Here is a 14,343-nt window from a genome sequence, read left to right as displayed (position 1 = left end):
GGGAAGTCCTGCCGGATTTTGAAGGAAAGACTAAAATGTGAAGCGATGTTAGAAATGCCAGGGATGTGTTGTCACAGCTGCCAGCGAGGGAGGGGCTGGGTGGCAGGGTGCGACCCCCGGGGAGCAGGGCAGGCCCCCGTCCCGCCGCCGGCACCGGGCTGTACAAGCCGTGCTTTCGGCACAGCCTCTGCTCGGAGGGGCTGCCGGGGCCTCCGCCGGGCTGGGGGGTTGGCCCCCAGCTCCTCTCCCCTGCTCCCCTCCTCCGGGGACGGCTGCTGGGGGCACCACGTGGCGCAGCTCGGGCTGGAGAGGCACAGCTTCCGCAAACTAACACTCGCTCTGGTCCCCCTTTTGCAGAGCTGGTGATCCCAGGCAACGCCAACGTCTTCTACGCCATGAACAGCAACGTCAACTTCGATTTCATCCTGCGGAAAAAAGCTTTGCTCGACGGGCAGGTGAAAATGCGGAGCCGTTGCGGTCTGACGCTCCGCAGAACTGCGAAACGGGGGTGCTGGAGCAACAGGCCCAGCAAGATCATGGCGTGAGGGAGCCGTGGGCCCCGGGAGGAGAGCTGGTGCCTTCGCTACTGCCCAGTGTTATGCAGCCACCAGAGGAACCGGCCAGTCTTCAGCCTGGGAGACGTCTGGGGCTGCGAAGCGAGCGTGCGGTAGACCTACAGCCAAAGACGCGTCTCTCCTTCCTCGCAGCCGGACGCGGACAGACAGACACGGACTTACGGACAGTACGGACTGGAATCTTCTTTTTGTTTTGCACATTAGCCCCGGAGGGTGGCAGCCCCCATCAGAGGGGCAAACGGGACTGCGACATTTGTCTTACGGACACCACAGAAGCTGACTCTTTTGGTGAGAAAAACCTTTTCCTTTGTGCCAGTATTACACAGAAGAAGAATGTCTAAATTTATTTTTATACAACTGGAGACGTCTCAGTACAGTTCTGCGCGACCCGAGGAGGAGGGGGTGCCAGCCGGCCTCCAGCCGCCGGACAGGAGCACTGGTCTGCAGAGGGTGGGGGTGAGCCGGGCGCCGCGGGCAGCTCCGGCCTCCGCGAGCCGGCCGCCTTCCCGAGAAAGCGGGGTGGGTGCGGCCCCGAAACACTCGGCGCCGGCAGGAGCTGCGCGTGGGGGGTATTGCTTTCGCACAGCTGGCAAACTTTTTTGCACTTGTCCCGCGCCAGAAAATTACCTATTTTGGATTTTTTTTCCAAAGAACTTTCAAAGAAACGGACTGCACTTGCTCTTGGATGAATGTGATGGTTTCTTCACCACCAAGGCAAACGAACACTGCTGGTCTGGACTTCGGTCTGGTCGCAAGGCCGCTACAGGGTGGGTTTCCTTCGCCTTTGCTGGCCCTCTGAACGGACCCCGCCGCCTTCGCGCACGCTGAAACGCCGGATGTACCTTGTCGTAATGTGCAATCACTCCGCCAGAGCAAAACTCTGAACTCACCTTTTCCCTCAAGAGGGGCAACTACGCTGACCTTTGGATTTTAGAAGCGGATATGGAGAGGAGACAGCCGGGTTTGAAGCACTACCCCAATCACCCACGGATATTTTTGTACTTGTAGCATTGTTCTGCGTAACCCACGGGCACCTCCCTTGCTCTTCACGTGCATCCATGACATGAATTTCCTGACATGGTACATCCTTTCAGCTGAAAAAAAAGAATTCAGCTGGAACACAGCATTTAATTACCTGTTCTCAGTGAAACTTTCTGTAACACTACTTGAGTCTCTCCCCAGAACACAGGCGTCCTTGCAAGGACAGTGCCAGCTTTTATCTGAAAAAGCCATAAATGAGACCTTGGATTGCAGGCAGCCCTTATTGAAGAGGCAGGCTTTGAGATACCTTAGTATTAGCCAAACCCACCTCCAACACTGAATTTTCTCCACCTCTGGGCCTTCGTTCCCACCGCTTCTGTAGCACTAACTGTCACAGCCGGGCTCAGATGATGCTAACGATCAGTGATAAGCTCACGATGCAAACTAGGGTGGGTTTTACACTACGTGAGGCTTTATCACCGCTGTTTACAAGTGGCACCGTGCAGGTCCTAGGCCGAACGGTTTCAGAACTCCGGGAGCGTTTGTGTCAAGCAGGTGAAGGTGCTGAGGTGCAACTGAGCCTTAACCTTCGCCCAGAGTCGGGGCACGAGGAACCCGAAGTCCAGTTTTCTTTGCATTTCAGTGTAAGCACGCGTTGTGTCTGCGAGGTGTCACCTGCGAAGCACGGTATTGCTCGCTCTGAGGTCGTGTGTCTGTATTAAGCTGAAAGGTGAATGTTCTTGGTTTTAAAATTACACCCCCCCCCCCCCCCAAAAAAGGTTATATATGAAAAAGATTTTTTTTTAATTGCTTACCTGTAATCTTTATACAATAAGTATATAAACTTGTTTTCCATTAATATTTGTCTGGAGTTTTTCTGTTTCTTTCTCTTAGACATTTTATTACTGGATGTTGGTCGCGGGCTCTTCACACCTCGCACCTCTTTGCTTCCCTCACTGTCGCTCTTCAACTCCATCACGTTTAATGTTGTTTTAACTGTTCTCAGCTTCTTCCAGCTCCCACAGCTCGCCTGCCCCGCCACCCGCAGAGCTGGCAGCACCGCACCGGAGCTGCCACCCCCCAGCCACAACCTGCCCCGGCAGAGCTTCGCTCTCCGGCATCGCAGCCGCTAACAGTTCCGTGCTGTTTGTAACACGGCAGCGTTACTGTCCTGCTTTTTTGTTCTTTAATTCCCAGACGTCTGGAGGAGGCCGGCTGCTGCCTCTCCCCAGCAGCGCGGCAGAAAGGGCTGCCTGGGTAAAGCAGTCTCCTGCCCGTGTTACTCGCTGAGTAGCAGCAGCTCCTCGTGAGCTGTGCGTAGGCCCCCCCCCTGTTCTCTTCTGGGTCACGGAATGATTTCTGCAGAAAGTTAATACCAAAAAAAAAAATTGGTTTGAGCATTCCCATCTTCTCCCCGCCGTGTTTCCTCCTGGCCTCACAACCACCAGCACACTGGGTTGGTTTTTCCCCTCCTCTGTGCACAATGCAAACACTGGCGTTTACACCCCCCCCTGCTGCTGCTTTGCCGTCAAGCACAGCCCCTGCTCCCCGACACCGCTCGCGCAGCCCCGGCGTGAGCCACTTCACCACGGGGAGACCCCCACAACTGCCACCACTTGGCTCAGGTCACAACAGCAAGGGCAAAAGCAGGATCACCCGCACCTTAAGCTGCCTCTTGCTTTTTTTTTTCCTACTTAAAGGGAGGAAAAAACACACCACCACAGCCTTACTCGATTCCCTCCAGGATAAATCCCATCCACCTGCGACCTAGGAATCTCGCACTGCCACAGGGAGAGTGCACCAGCGCTCTGCCTGCCTCAAACAAACGCAAAGCCCGGAGCGGCCGGGGTAGGAACAGCGCCGCTGCAGATCACCGTTTGCAGGGCCTGCCGCCAGCACCTCTCCCGTGAAGGCGCTGCCTGCCCGCTCGCTCGCAGATAGGTGTAAATCCTGCTCCGAGTTGGCACGGGTCCTGCACCACACTCCTGGGGCAGGTGCTGCTGGGCAGGAGGTTCCATCAGCCCAGGGCTCGGATCAGGTGCGCCACAGCTGAGCAAAACCCTGGACCAAAAGGAGGGGGGGTCGGAAGGGAGAAGAAAAGGGAAAAAAAACAACCACCCCAAATCCCACCGAGCCCTCTGTGGCTCACGAAACAAACCCTCAGTCCTGCCCCTTGTTCAGTTCTGCCAACAGACACTGATTTTCCAGGTGCCTGATCACAGGGTCGGGCTGCGGGTCCCAGGGCTGGGACAAGCTGGTGCTTCTGCCTGCCGGCCGCTTTGGAACACAGACTCACAGAATGTTGGGGGTTGGGAGGGACCTCTGAGGGTCACCCAGCCCAAACCCCTGCCGAAGCAGGGTCACCCAGAGCAGGCTGCACAGCACCGCGTCCAGGCGGGGCTTGAATATCTCCAGAGAAGGAGACTCCACAGCCTCCCTGGGCAGCCTGGGCCAGGGCTCCGTCACCCTCAGAGTGAAACCATCAGATGAGTCAAGAAAAAGTGCAAGGAAAGTGGAAAAACATCAGAACACCACTGAAGTGTTTCAACTGGCTCCTCCTTTTCCAAAACACCGTTAATGCTGAGCAAGGCAAAGCCTGGGCAACACCCGCCAGGGAGCTGGAAATGGCACTGGGGCGCAGGTAGGACTGCCAGCCGGCCCCCGGCTTGAAGAGGTAAACAAATCCACAAGTGAGGGACACACGCACGCACAGACACGAGTGCATACAGGTAACAGAACAACCCACTAGACTGAGGCCATGTCTGCTCTAAAACGGACACATTCATTTAATTCATGACTTTTCTATTCTTGTTTCCACCCTCCACTGAAACCACCATCAAACTCCTTGCACCGCTTGCTTCCAGAGTCCACTAGAAGGAAAAAAACCCAATGCTCTGGTCAAGATGTTCTTCACAACCTGCTGCTGCAGTTGACTGCAGTAACCCCAGCCTGCCGGCACGCGCCCACCAGCGGACCCCACGGCAGCGGTGCTCCAGGTCAGAGAAATGACACCAGGGCAAGCGGGCTCACCGGCTCGTCCCCCGCTGCTGTGCCAGACCCAGCTGCGCCCGCATCTGAGGGGGCTTGGCAGAGAGGAACAGCCGGGGTGGCCTGTGGCCGCCAGCTTGTCGTACTCACCCCTGTTCCAGCCTGGACTGCAGCAGAACGCGGCTCCCAAGCAGATCTGCGTGGCCAGCGACGCCGCGGCAGCGACGCAGCCGAAGGACTCCACAGTTCCCCGGCCGGGACCACTCGTGCCCAAGGAAGACCACAGACAGCTGCTCATCTTGCACCAGGTTCTATGTATTATCAGACCAGCTGACAGATAATAGCATGTCTTCGTTAGCAGAAAGCACAACGCTGAGCAGCAATTATTAAACACAAACCCCAGCCTCGTGTGCGCAAGGGCCCGGCTCTGCGAGCGGCGAGGCTCCCGATCGCCAGCCCAGGAGGGCATCCCCCCCCCCACAGCAGCCAACCCCGGCACCGGAGGCCCTCCGCACCCGGCCTCTCAGAAACATTTTAAAAAAAACACCCAAATAACCAAACACCGTACCCTGCTGCCACGGTAGCCAACAGCAAGCACACCAGAAAATAAAAAAAGAGAGAAGTTTGCTCCTCATGTGAAAAAAATATCAAGACAAGTTGCCTTTCCGTCCCGTAACGCGCAGTTCTATCGAGGCGAACAGTTCAGCTGAGAACGCCAACATTTCTGTGGGTTGGTTCGTTTTTATACAGTGTCAAGCGGTTCATACCCAGGTTTTTCACACCTGAAGTCCCTCAGAGGCCTGTGCTTTGTTTTCTGGCCAATGGAACCGGCCTGCAAACAGCTCGCCGGGCTTCGCTCTCCTGCAGGAACAACTCGAGGCAGTGGGTGAAGCAGGACCCGACCAACTCCGCCCACGTTCCCTTCGGGCGGCGCAGGGACAAATAAACCCAGGCACCTCCGCTTTCTCCGCCAGCTTCCCAGCTTTCGGACAGCCAGGACACCAGCTCGGGGCTGGGAGGGCTGCTCCGAGGGGCTCTGCTAAGCTTCGGGATGGGTGGATGGGAGCCAGCAGCAGTTGTCTCTGGGAGCGCGACCAGGGAGGAGACACCGGCTCCAGTGCACTGAACGTGTTTGGAAACCACCTTCATTGCGACGGGGATCCCCTCGGCAAACCAACCCCAACAGCCCCAACGCTCGCCTGCTGTTTCCCTCAGCAAACCGATGAGGAGTGACAGCTACGCAGCAGCCCAGTCACAGCGATCCAGAAAGGGGGTAACACTCGTACACCTCTATATATTAATCTTCATAAATACAGTATTCTACATGAGGAACTGTAGAAAGACGTCACTCAAGGTTGGTTTTTTCCCCACAAAAGCTCGCGAGGGCTCTTGTTCGCATCTCTGCCTTTTTTCTGCCAGGCTGGAGCACCCGTTCTCCTTCCTCCCGCATCTCCCCCCGTCCTCCGCGCCTGGTGAGCTGTCCGGTCCTACCACCGTGTCTCCCCCGTTGAAGCAGCGGGCAGGACACCACGCGAAGAGCTGCTCTACAACTTCCAAGGGTGGAAAGCTAAAGTGTGAGGCAGGTTCAGCTGTCAACAGGGTCCTGGGGGGAAGCGGGCAGTCATAGCTCATCCCTGGAGGACGGCGTGTCGAGAGACGACTGGGAAGGCAGCGCGTCCTTGTTCTGGGCGTCGCTGTGGATCTTGCCCTGCTGCCGGGACTTCCAGGAGTGCGTTCTGTCCCAGTCCGTGGACACCGTCTCGTTGTCCCAGATCGTGGAGGTCTCTGTGTCGCTGAGGTAGCCTGGCTGCCCAGTGTAGTGGGTGGGGTACACGAGCAGGGGTTCTGCTGAAAAGGCTTTCAAGTCTCTGGACTCGTAGTACTCCATGTACTTCGCTCTAAAGAGGAGAGAAAACATGTCAGTAACACAGCCAACGTTCACCAGTGCCACCTGTGAGATACAGCCAACCCACTGGGCAAACCGGTCCCGGGGAGCAGAGGCTGTTGCTGGGGCGGAGTCCGGTTCTGCAGCCAGCGCCACGTGCCTTACAACCACACGCAGCCCGTACAACCGCGGCCTCCCGACGGGCCCGGGTCCCAGAACGAGCCCAGGAGCCCTGCGCCAGGCAGGGACAACGACCCCTCCGCAGGGGGTCTGCCGCCTCCTCCGACCTGCGCCAGGAGCTCTGCTGCAGCAGCCCAGAGCTGGCTGAGGATCCCTCAGCAAGACCCAGCTGACGTCAACCTGAGCGACGACCGCGTCCGACTTACACAGGGTGCTTGTTGTACATGACCGGCAGAAATTCATCTACGGGCAGCATCTTGCTGAAAGGCTCCGCCCCGATGAGTTTCCGAGCCCCTTGGAAAGAGATTGCGTACCCCAGGGTCCAGTACGAGTAATCGGCTTCCACCAGGTTCATGACGTTGGGAACCGCTTTCTCGGGCTCCTGCACCTGCATCCTCTTCCGGCCAATGTAGCTGAAAGGGTGAGCAGACCGCGGTAACGGGAACCGCAGCCATTCGGCAGCGGTTAGGACCACGCCACCGCTCATGCCACGCAGGGAAGGGCACAGGGTCAGTCCAAGCAGTAATCCCTGGCCAGGCTCACGGGTCTCTACCCAGCACCCCACCACCCCCCATGCCTTCACCCGCTGGCCGGCGCAGCTGTGAAAGAGTTCGTAAGGGAGCTAAGACGCCATGGTCCACGCCTCAGGACGGAGCCGCGCCAGCTCCTCGTCGCAGCAGCATCTCTGGATGCCGCCGAGATGAAGCACCGTGCCCACCACGGGCAGCAATGGTACCCGGCGGGCGTTCCAGCACCAGCCTGCCCTGACGGGGAGAACCCCTGAGACATCTCTGCTACCTTCCCCTGCCCCCAGCACTCAGCTGCACCTCCGCCACCACACGGCCGGTGCTGCCAACCCCATAGCTGGTCACTCACATCAGCTCCCAGTCCAGCTGGGCTCGTTCAATGTCGTCCATCAGCTTCATGAGCTTCCTTTTGAACTGGTGTTCGAAGCGCACATCATCCTCAATAACAAGCGTCTTCTCCAGTTCCCTGTTCACCACCTGAAACAGGAGGGGTCAGAAGTGATCACGGTGGCCATGAAGCTGCTGGCCTTCCCCTGCCTTCTGGACCACGTAGATAGGGAGAAAGGAGAACCACTCCCCGCTTCACAGCTCAGCTAGGAGAGACTGCAAGAGCCAGGCCAGAAGATACCTGGTGGCTGAGCATCTGCAACCTGGAAGAACCCTTTACCTGATGCTGCACCACCTAGAACCCACGAACTACCATCTAGCACGACCACAGCAACCACCTCCTCAGAGGAACGTGCAGCAGCCTTTGATGCCAAAGCTGCTGCTCAGAAAAACCTCTTTGCTGGAAGAAAGTGCTCCTGAAGAAAGTGCTCTTTGCTGGAAGAAAGTGTCCTGGGAAGGGGGACAACCCGGGGCATCCAAAGCCTGGCCCTGATGACTCGGAGAACACCCATGCAAAGGCACCCTGTGTGCAGGTTCCTGCATTATCACCCGACTGTTGGCGATTTAGCCTCAAGCCCAAAGGCATCTCCTGGCTTCCCAGGCCCAGAGTCCCTCCTGCTGGCTCCAGGCTGCTCGGACCAGCTGCCCGTACGGGGGGAACCGCTGCCGTCACCCCGTTGTCTCTCAGCACCAAGCCTTCCCCCCTGCCTCCACACCTCACCTCACCCGAAGCAAACCCTCCCGGTGACTCCAGCCTCTGCCAAGCACAGCCCAGACCCTCTCCAGCGTCACTCCCCAGGGGAGCAGGGACAGAGGGAAGCTACAGCTCTTACCACCCAAACAAGGTCTCTTAGCTCAGGTAACAGAGGTCCCTACTGTTGAGAATGTTTATGATATGCCAACACAAAAAAGCCAGTCACAGACTCACAGAATGGCTTGGGTGGGAAGGGACCTTTAAAGGCCGTCTGGTCCCACCCCCTGCCATGGGCAGGGACATCTTCACCTGGATCAAGTTGCTCAGATCCCCATCCCGCCTGGCCTGAAATGTTTCCAGGGATGGGGCATTGACCACCTCTCTGGGCAACCTGGGCCAGTATCACCACCCTCACTGTGGTCAGTCAGCAGAGTCACTGAACTTGCTTCAGCACAGATGCAGAACCAGGGGGAAAAAATCACCAGGTTTGGGGTTTTTTTAAACACTTTTTGCTCTTCAAAACCTTCTTGCCTTTCTCCTGAGCAAGCTTGCTCCAAGCAAGCTATCGGATGCTTTGCACGAACAGCCATGAAAATATTCTGATAAAAATCACTCAGAGCTGTTGGCAAATGGAAGGCAGAGACGGAAAAGCTGAACACGGCGTTCAGGAAAACCCCTGCAAACCAAGAACAGTCCCATCCCGTGCTTCCAGAACCCGGCGCTGTACTGCACCCGCCCGCAGCACCTCCGCGCAGAAAGCCGAGGCCCCGCGACGTCCTCACCTCCTTCCAGATGTAGTAGTGGCTGAGGAAGCAGCCGATCTCTCCCCTGGTCAGGGGCCTGGAGGAGTACGGGTCCCGGTAACCCGGGAGCATGTCGATGCTGAGAGCCTTGAGCTGACTCGTGTTCAGCGCTCTGGGAAAGAGAGAATATCTATTACTATTTAAAAAAAAAACGAAAAAGTAAATTCAAATCAGACACGACATGGGAAATGCTGCTGATGTGCAGAGAAACACCACATCTTGAGAAATTCCTGCACTTGTTTCACTCAAAACCCAGAGAAAAATCAACTTGATGCACATTCCTAAACCAAGCTGACAAATCATAACCTTAACTCTGCCAACGACTTCTTGTGGGACCTTCAACTTGTCAGGTGCCTGCCTCAGAATGTTCTTCTAAAGCGCCTTGATGGGTACACCCAAGTCTCAAAGACCACGAGCCGTCATGTGGGTTCCTGACTCCCTTAGGCCTTTTTGCAACTCCCCCATCTAAAATTTAAGGTCTTAAGACACCTTAAAGTTGGAAAGGGCTGTGTCAGCGTTAGCCCTGTAGCACAACAGCTTTGTCGCACCTGGGTGGATGGCCTTGCCAGGAGACCTCTCTCGGCCATCCGAAGGGACGGCGCCAGGCAGGTACGCGCAGCCCCCTCTCTGCAAACCCCAGCAAGCCCAGCCGCAACTCACTTTCCATCAACAGCCTCCACGATCTTGACTGTGATCTCCTGCTCATAGAGAGTCCGCAGCATCCGATCCCGCCTGTCTTTCCGACGCTTCAGGTTGATCATGAAAATCTGGGTAGAAGAGAGAGACATCAGCCTCCCGGCTTGGGAGCCAGGAAGAAAAGGGGGTCCCGATCCGCCCTCCTCCAGCAGCCCCACTGGAAAAGCAGATCTCCTTAAAATACCAGGTGTGTTTTCATCCCAGGCTGCTTAGAATTTGTCAAGAAACCGGAGTGGATTTTGAGTTGAAAGGTTAGAGGCTCGTTCTTTGTCTAACCAGTACTTTTTACAGATGTTCTACATCACAGGGAAAGCTGCTCCTCAAGGATGAATACAGGCGAGGCCAGTTTCAGCCAAGCCTACAATTTCCAAAGATATAAGATGTTTTGATTTATATTAAGCACAGAGTAAAATGGCCCCAGTCCCGGGGGAACGCTGACCCAGATGCTTCCCACAGCGCTGCCACTGCCTGCGTTCAGGATTATCGGCGGGGCCACCACTCCAGTACCAGGACACAGCAACGAGAGGGGTTTTGTCATTACTTTGGGCACTGAAAAGCCACCGCTGCCCCTGCCAGAGCAGAAAGGCCAGCGCAGAGCCCCAGCCGGGCATGGCGGTGTCTGGCAGGGCTCGGCCCAAGCCTCGAGGAGACAGAGTCGCTGGGGAGGGCACAGGACTGAGCCCTCCTCTGCAGGCAAACTGCAGAGCATCAGCGATATTTTTCAGTCCCAGGCAGACAAGTACAAGTGCAGCCTTGTAGCCTGGGGAGCAAAACCTCGTCCCAGTAAGGAGCGGATAGAATTCCAGCTCAGTGCAAATGCAAAAATAATAAATTGGATAAATAAAGCGCAGCCACAAAGGACAACATGGAAAAAACCTTTGCCAGCTGCGTCCTAAACACAGGCGCTCAAACACACAGAGCCAAACCAGGTTCAGACTTTACGAGTCGCGTAAACAGACGGAGCAGAACACGCCGGGAAAAGAGAGGCTCCGCTGGTCTCCCCAGCTCCCTCGGTCACAGTGCCACTGCCACCGGGCAGCTGCACACACAGGGCGACACGGACACTGGTTCATTAAAGCAAGCAGATCCCTCTCCAGCCTTCTCCCCCCACCGCCTGCTCTCTCCACGACGCGAGGCAGAGTCAAGAGAGGGATTTCTGCGGGGTCTTGGGGCACTACCAGTGCCAGCAATCATCTGTGTGCTTCACCTGAACTTAAGGCAGAACGTAGCAGAAAGATGTGGTGACCAAGTAGGGGTGGGGGACAGCTGCCACAGCAAGGGGACAGCATGCACGGTGTGCATCTCTCCTGGACGTACCCGGCTCGGGGCAGAGCCCAGCCGAGAGCCTGGCTGTCCCAGCCGCTCCGGGCTCTCCAATGTCTCTCTCGGGTGAGAGGAATCGTTCCTGTCCCTCACTGGTGTCCCAGAAGAGCAGTTTTTGTCGCAGAACGGAAGCTGCTCCGCACAGGCAGCCGTAGAGGAAACAGCCCAAGAACGGGGGAGTTAAATGACCCGGTTTTCAGCCTCATTTCTGCCATCTCCTCCTGGCTGGGTTGAAACATCCACCCCGTCAGCGGGCAGGAAGGCCACGGATTTGCCGGGCGCTGCCTTTGCGCACAAACCTGCACCGCTCATCAGGGCTCTGGCAGCAGGCACCAAGGGCCCGCAGACCTGACCGGCCTCGCTTCTCCGCAGCAAACGCCAGGGGGAAAGAATGCTCCCTCAGCCCTTCCCTACTCCCCAAATCAGGATGGCTATTTTCTCCCTGCAGAAAGTTTGAGTCCAAAAGATGAGTGATTAGGAAAGAGCTAACGGTGTGAAAAGGTAATATACTCCAAGGGAAATGGCTGGAAGCTCAGCGACAGGGAGAACCCAGGTCCTCTCCGTGATAAAGAGGAAGACAAGACAACGGCAGCAAAATAGGTTCCTTACTTCATCGAATCCCATCTTGTCCGGGTTCTTCGGAGGAACAGAGACATACTGAGAGGGTTCAATGGGAGGGCGATCGACTGAAAGAGAGGAGAGACCCCCGGCATCACCCTCCTGTACGAGCTGCGTTGATGTAACCTATCTGCAGGCGTCCTCACCACTGGGCCTAAGAAGCCGCAGGGAGCTGGGACGCGAAGCCGGCGCAGCAGAAAGCGTCCACGCTGCAAAGCGGGAGCCAGCAGCCATCTGCCAGGCAGAGCTCAGGACAAAATATAGGTTCTGCAGCACCCTTCCCACACTGAAGATGCGTTTCTGCATTTGATACGGGGAAGTTGAGGGGTTTTGTGAATGGGGTTGACCCGATTGTGACAAGATTACAGCCTTAGGTAAAAAAGCAGTGGAAAATGGGAAACCTATCAAAGCAGCGCGAGAGCAGCCAGCTCAGGAGGCAGATTCCCAAGGGAAAGAGAGCTGGGCTGCTGGCAGGAGAGCTCCACAAATACTAGCTTGGGGGGGGAGTCCATCATGGCAGGACACGGCAACTTACTCATAGCCTCGATCAGTGTGTGCACAAAGTTCTCGGCTTCTTCTTGCAGCGTCTGGTGCGGTTTCAGGGGCATGGGAAGGAAACCATAGTGCTCACGGTTGCAGACAAACATCTGAATTCCTGGGGAGAATCACAGAAAAGCAGAAATCAGAGTCAGGTCTTTCACCGGAGGATTTTGCTGCTCCGTTGCTACGTAGCCACCATCAGACTTACGCCAGGACCTCCGTCCCAAGAAGTTCTGCTTCGTAAGCAAACAATTCACAAACATCACAGTGTCATTTTCCGGTTTGTTTGGCTGGCAGCAAGCGGCCTCTCCTACGAAACCAGCTTCCACTTGCTCCCTGACAGCGGGTATCTTTAACTGGGTTCTCCTCAGAGAGACCGGGAACCCTCCTCTCAGCCAAGAGGAAGGGTCTTCTTTGGCCTTTGCCTCCACGCTATGAAAACCACCCTGCAGCGGATGGCAGGACCGGGCTTTAGTAACGCAGTGCCTGACAGGCACAGCAGCACTACTGGGGGTAACTGGGGAGCCCGACAGCAGCCCCACTCCCCAACGCCCCACCTGCACTGCTCAGACCTGGCGCCTTGCCCGACACGAGCCCTTCGCAAACCCAGAGGCAGGAACGGGTTTTCGCCCTCCGAGTAAGCCTGCCTCAGGCAATGCCAGGGCTGGCACGGGGGCCAGACGGGTTCCCACCTCCAGCGGGGCTGGCTGAGAGGCAGCGGCGATCCCGGGACCCTCAGGGCAAAGACGGGTGCAGGTTTGTGGTTTTTTTTTTCTGAATGGTAGGGCTTGGCAGGGACCTCTGTGGGTCACCCAGCCCAACCCCCTGCTGAAGCAGGGTCACCCAGAGCAGGCTGCACAGCACCGCGTCCAGGCGGGGTTGGAATATCTCCAGAGAAGGAGACTCCACAGCCTCCCTGGGCAGCCTGGACCAGGGCTCCGTCACCCTCAGAGGGAAGAAGTTCTTCTTCATGATCAGACGGAACTTCCTGTGCTTCAGTTTGTGCCTGTTGCCCCTTGTCCTGTCGCTGGGCACCACTGAAAAGAGTCTGGCCCCATCCTCCTGACACCCACCCTGCAGATATTTGTAAGTATATATTAGCTCCCCTCTCAGCCTTCTCTTCTTCAGGCTGAACAAACCCAGCTCCCTCAGCCTCTCCTCGTAGGAGAGATGCTCCAGTCCCCTCACCATCCTTGTAGCCCTCCGCTGGACTCTCTCCAGTAGCTCCTCATCTTTCTTGAACTGGGGAGCCCAGAACTGGACACAGCACTGCAGATGGGGCCTCACCAGGGCAGAGTAGAGGGGGAGGAGAACCTCCCTGGACCTGCTGGCCACACTCCTCCTAATGCATCCCAGGTCTATTGGAGCAGGCAGCCTTAGAGGGGGAAAAACACAAACCAACCCTAGCAAGGGATTTGCTCTGTGTTTTGCAGCCAAGCGTCTTCCTGCTTCTGCTTGCTTTGGCTAGAAAATAAAAACATTTTCACCTGTGTTGGCAAAGGACTCTCAGGAATATCTAGGATAACCACCTTGAAAGTGCCCGGTCTACCACCAATACCTGGTTCTTTCTTCTCCAGCACTAGTTTTTCCAGTGCCCTGAAGGTTAGAGGAAAATCCTAGAGACACCAGCCAGGAGAAAAGATGCTTTCAAGAAGAGGTGATAAACCCAACATCCTTCTACTCAAAAGCTTTTGCCACTGCTTGGTGAAGGAGCTGAATCTAGAGGCGCGAAACACAGAGAAGATGGAAGACCCATTGCAGAGTTTGCTCCCTGGGAACGTCCCAGCAACGCGTGAGCAGCTCAGCGCCGCTCCCTCCGGGCTGACCGAGGCTTTGCTCGTTACCAGCTACAACTCCAGCAGCACTGGGCCTGGCGTCACATCAGGCAACGCACTCGAAAGCAACATCCAGAGAAGCCAAGAGAAAATACTTCTGTTTTTCACTGAGCTCTGGTCAGGTGCTTCATTAATTAACCACAGTCGGAAAGCTGCTAGAATCCATACAACCGGCCAAGCGGTTTCAAAGAAAAATGCGAACCTGCCTTTTTGTTTTATTTTTTTGGCTTTTTTTTCGTTTTTTGTTAAATGAAACAAGCTCAACCACCCCTCCAGGATATAAACCAAAAGCAGACGCTGCCTGGTGTGTT

At 56.2% G+C, this 14,343-nt stretch overlaps 2 protein-coding genes across 5 annotated transcripts in view; one reads left to right on the top strand and one right to left on the bottom strand.

The window, feature by feature from the left end:
- Nucleotides 1-2,325, top strand: part of LOC142361702 (ral guanine nucleotide dissociation stimulator-like 1) — a 28,766-nt gene extending 26,441 nt beyond the window's left edge. The window contains exon 17 of the mRNA XM_075424104.1: nucleotides 358-2,325. Within this exon, the coding sequence (XP_075280219.1) occupies nucleotides 358-545 (188 nt within the window). The 3' untranslated portion in view covers nucleotides 546-2,325. The remainder of the gene's footprint in view (nucleotides 1-357) is intronic.
- Nucleotides 1-14,343, bottom strand: part of LOC104335097 (procollagen galactosyltransferase 2) — a 29,593-nt gene that overhangs the window by 7,791 nt on the left and 7,459 nt on the right. For 2 of the 4 annotated variants that reach the window (XM_075422686.1, XM_075422685.1), the window contains exons 5-11: nucleotides 12,193-12,312; nucleotides 11,649-11,725; nucleotides 9,681-9,787; nucleotides 9,000-9,132; nucleotides 7,486-7,613; nucleotides 6,816-7,022; nucleotides 4,881-6,442 (exon numbers count right to left, since the gene is read on the bottom strand). In XM_075422686.1, coding sequence (XP_075278801.1) covers nucleotides 6,166-6,442; nucleotides 6,816-7,022; nucleotides 7,486-7,613; nucleotides 9,000-9,132; nucleotides 9,681-9,787; nucleotides 11,649-11,725; nucleotides 12,193-12,312 — 1,049 coding nt within the window. In that variant the 3' untranslated portion in view covers nucleotides 4,881-6,165. The other 2 variants (XR_012764222.1, XR_012764221.1) reach the window with 2 other exon arrangements.

Source organism: Opisthocomus hoazin, chromosome 6, assembly GCF_030867145.1.
Source record: "Opisthocomus hoazin isolate bOpiHoa1 chromosome 6, bOpiHoa1.hap1, whole genome shotgun sequence".
Lineage (NCBI taxonomy): Eukaryota > Metazoa > Chordata > Aves > Opisthocomiformes > Opisthocomidae > Opisthocomus > Opisthocomus hoazin.
The sequence above is the reverse complement of the archived record's forward strand: the minus strand, read 5'-3'. Positions and strand labels throughout refer to the sequence as shown.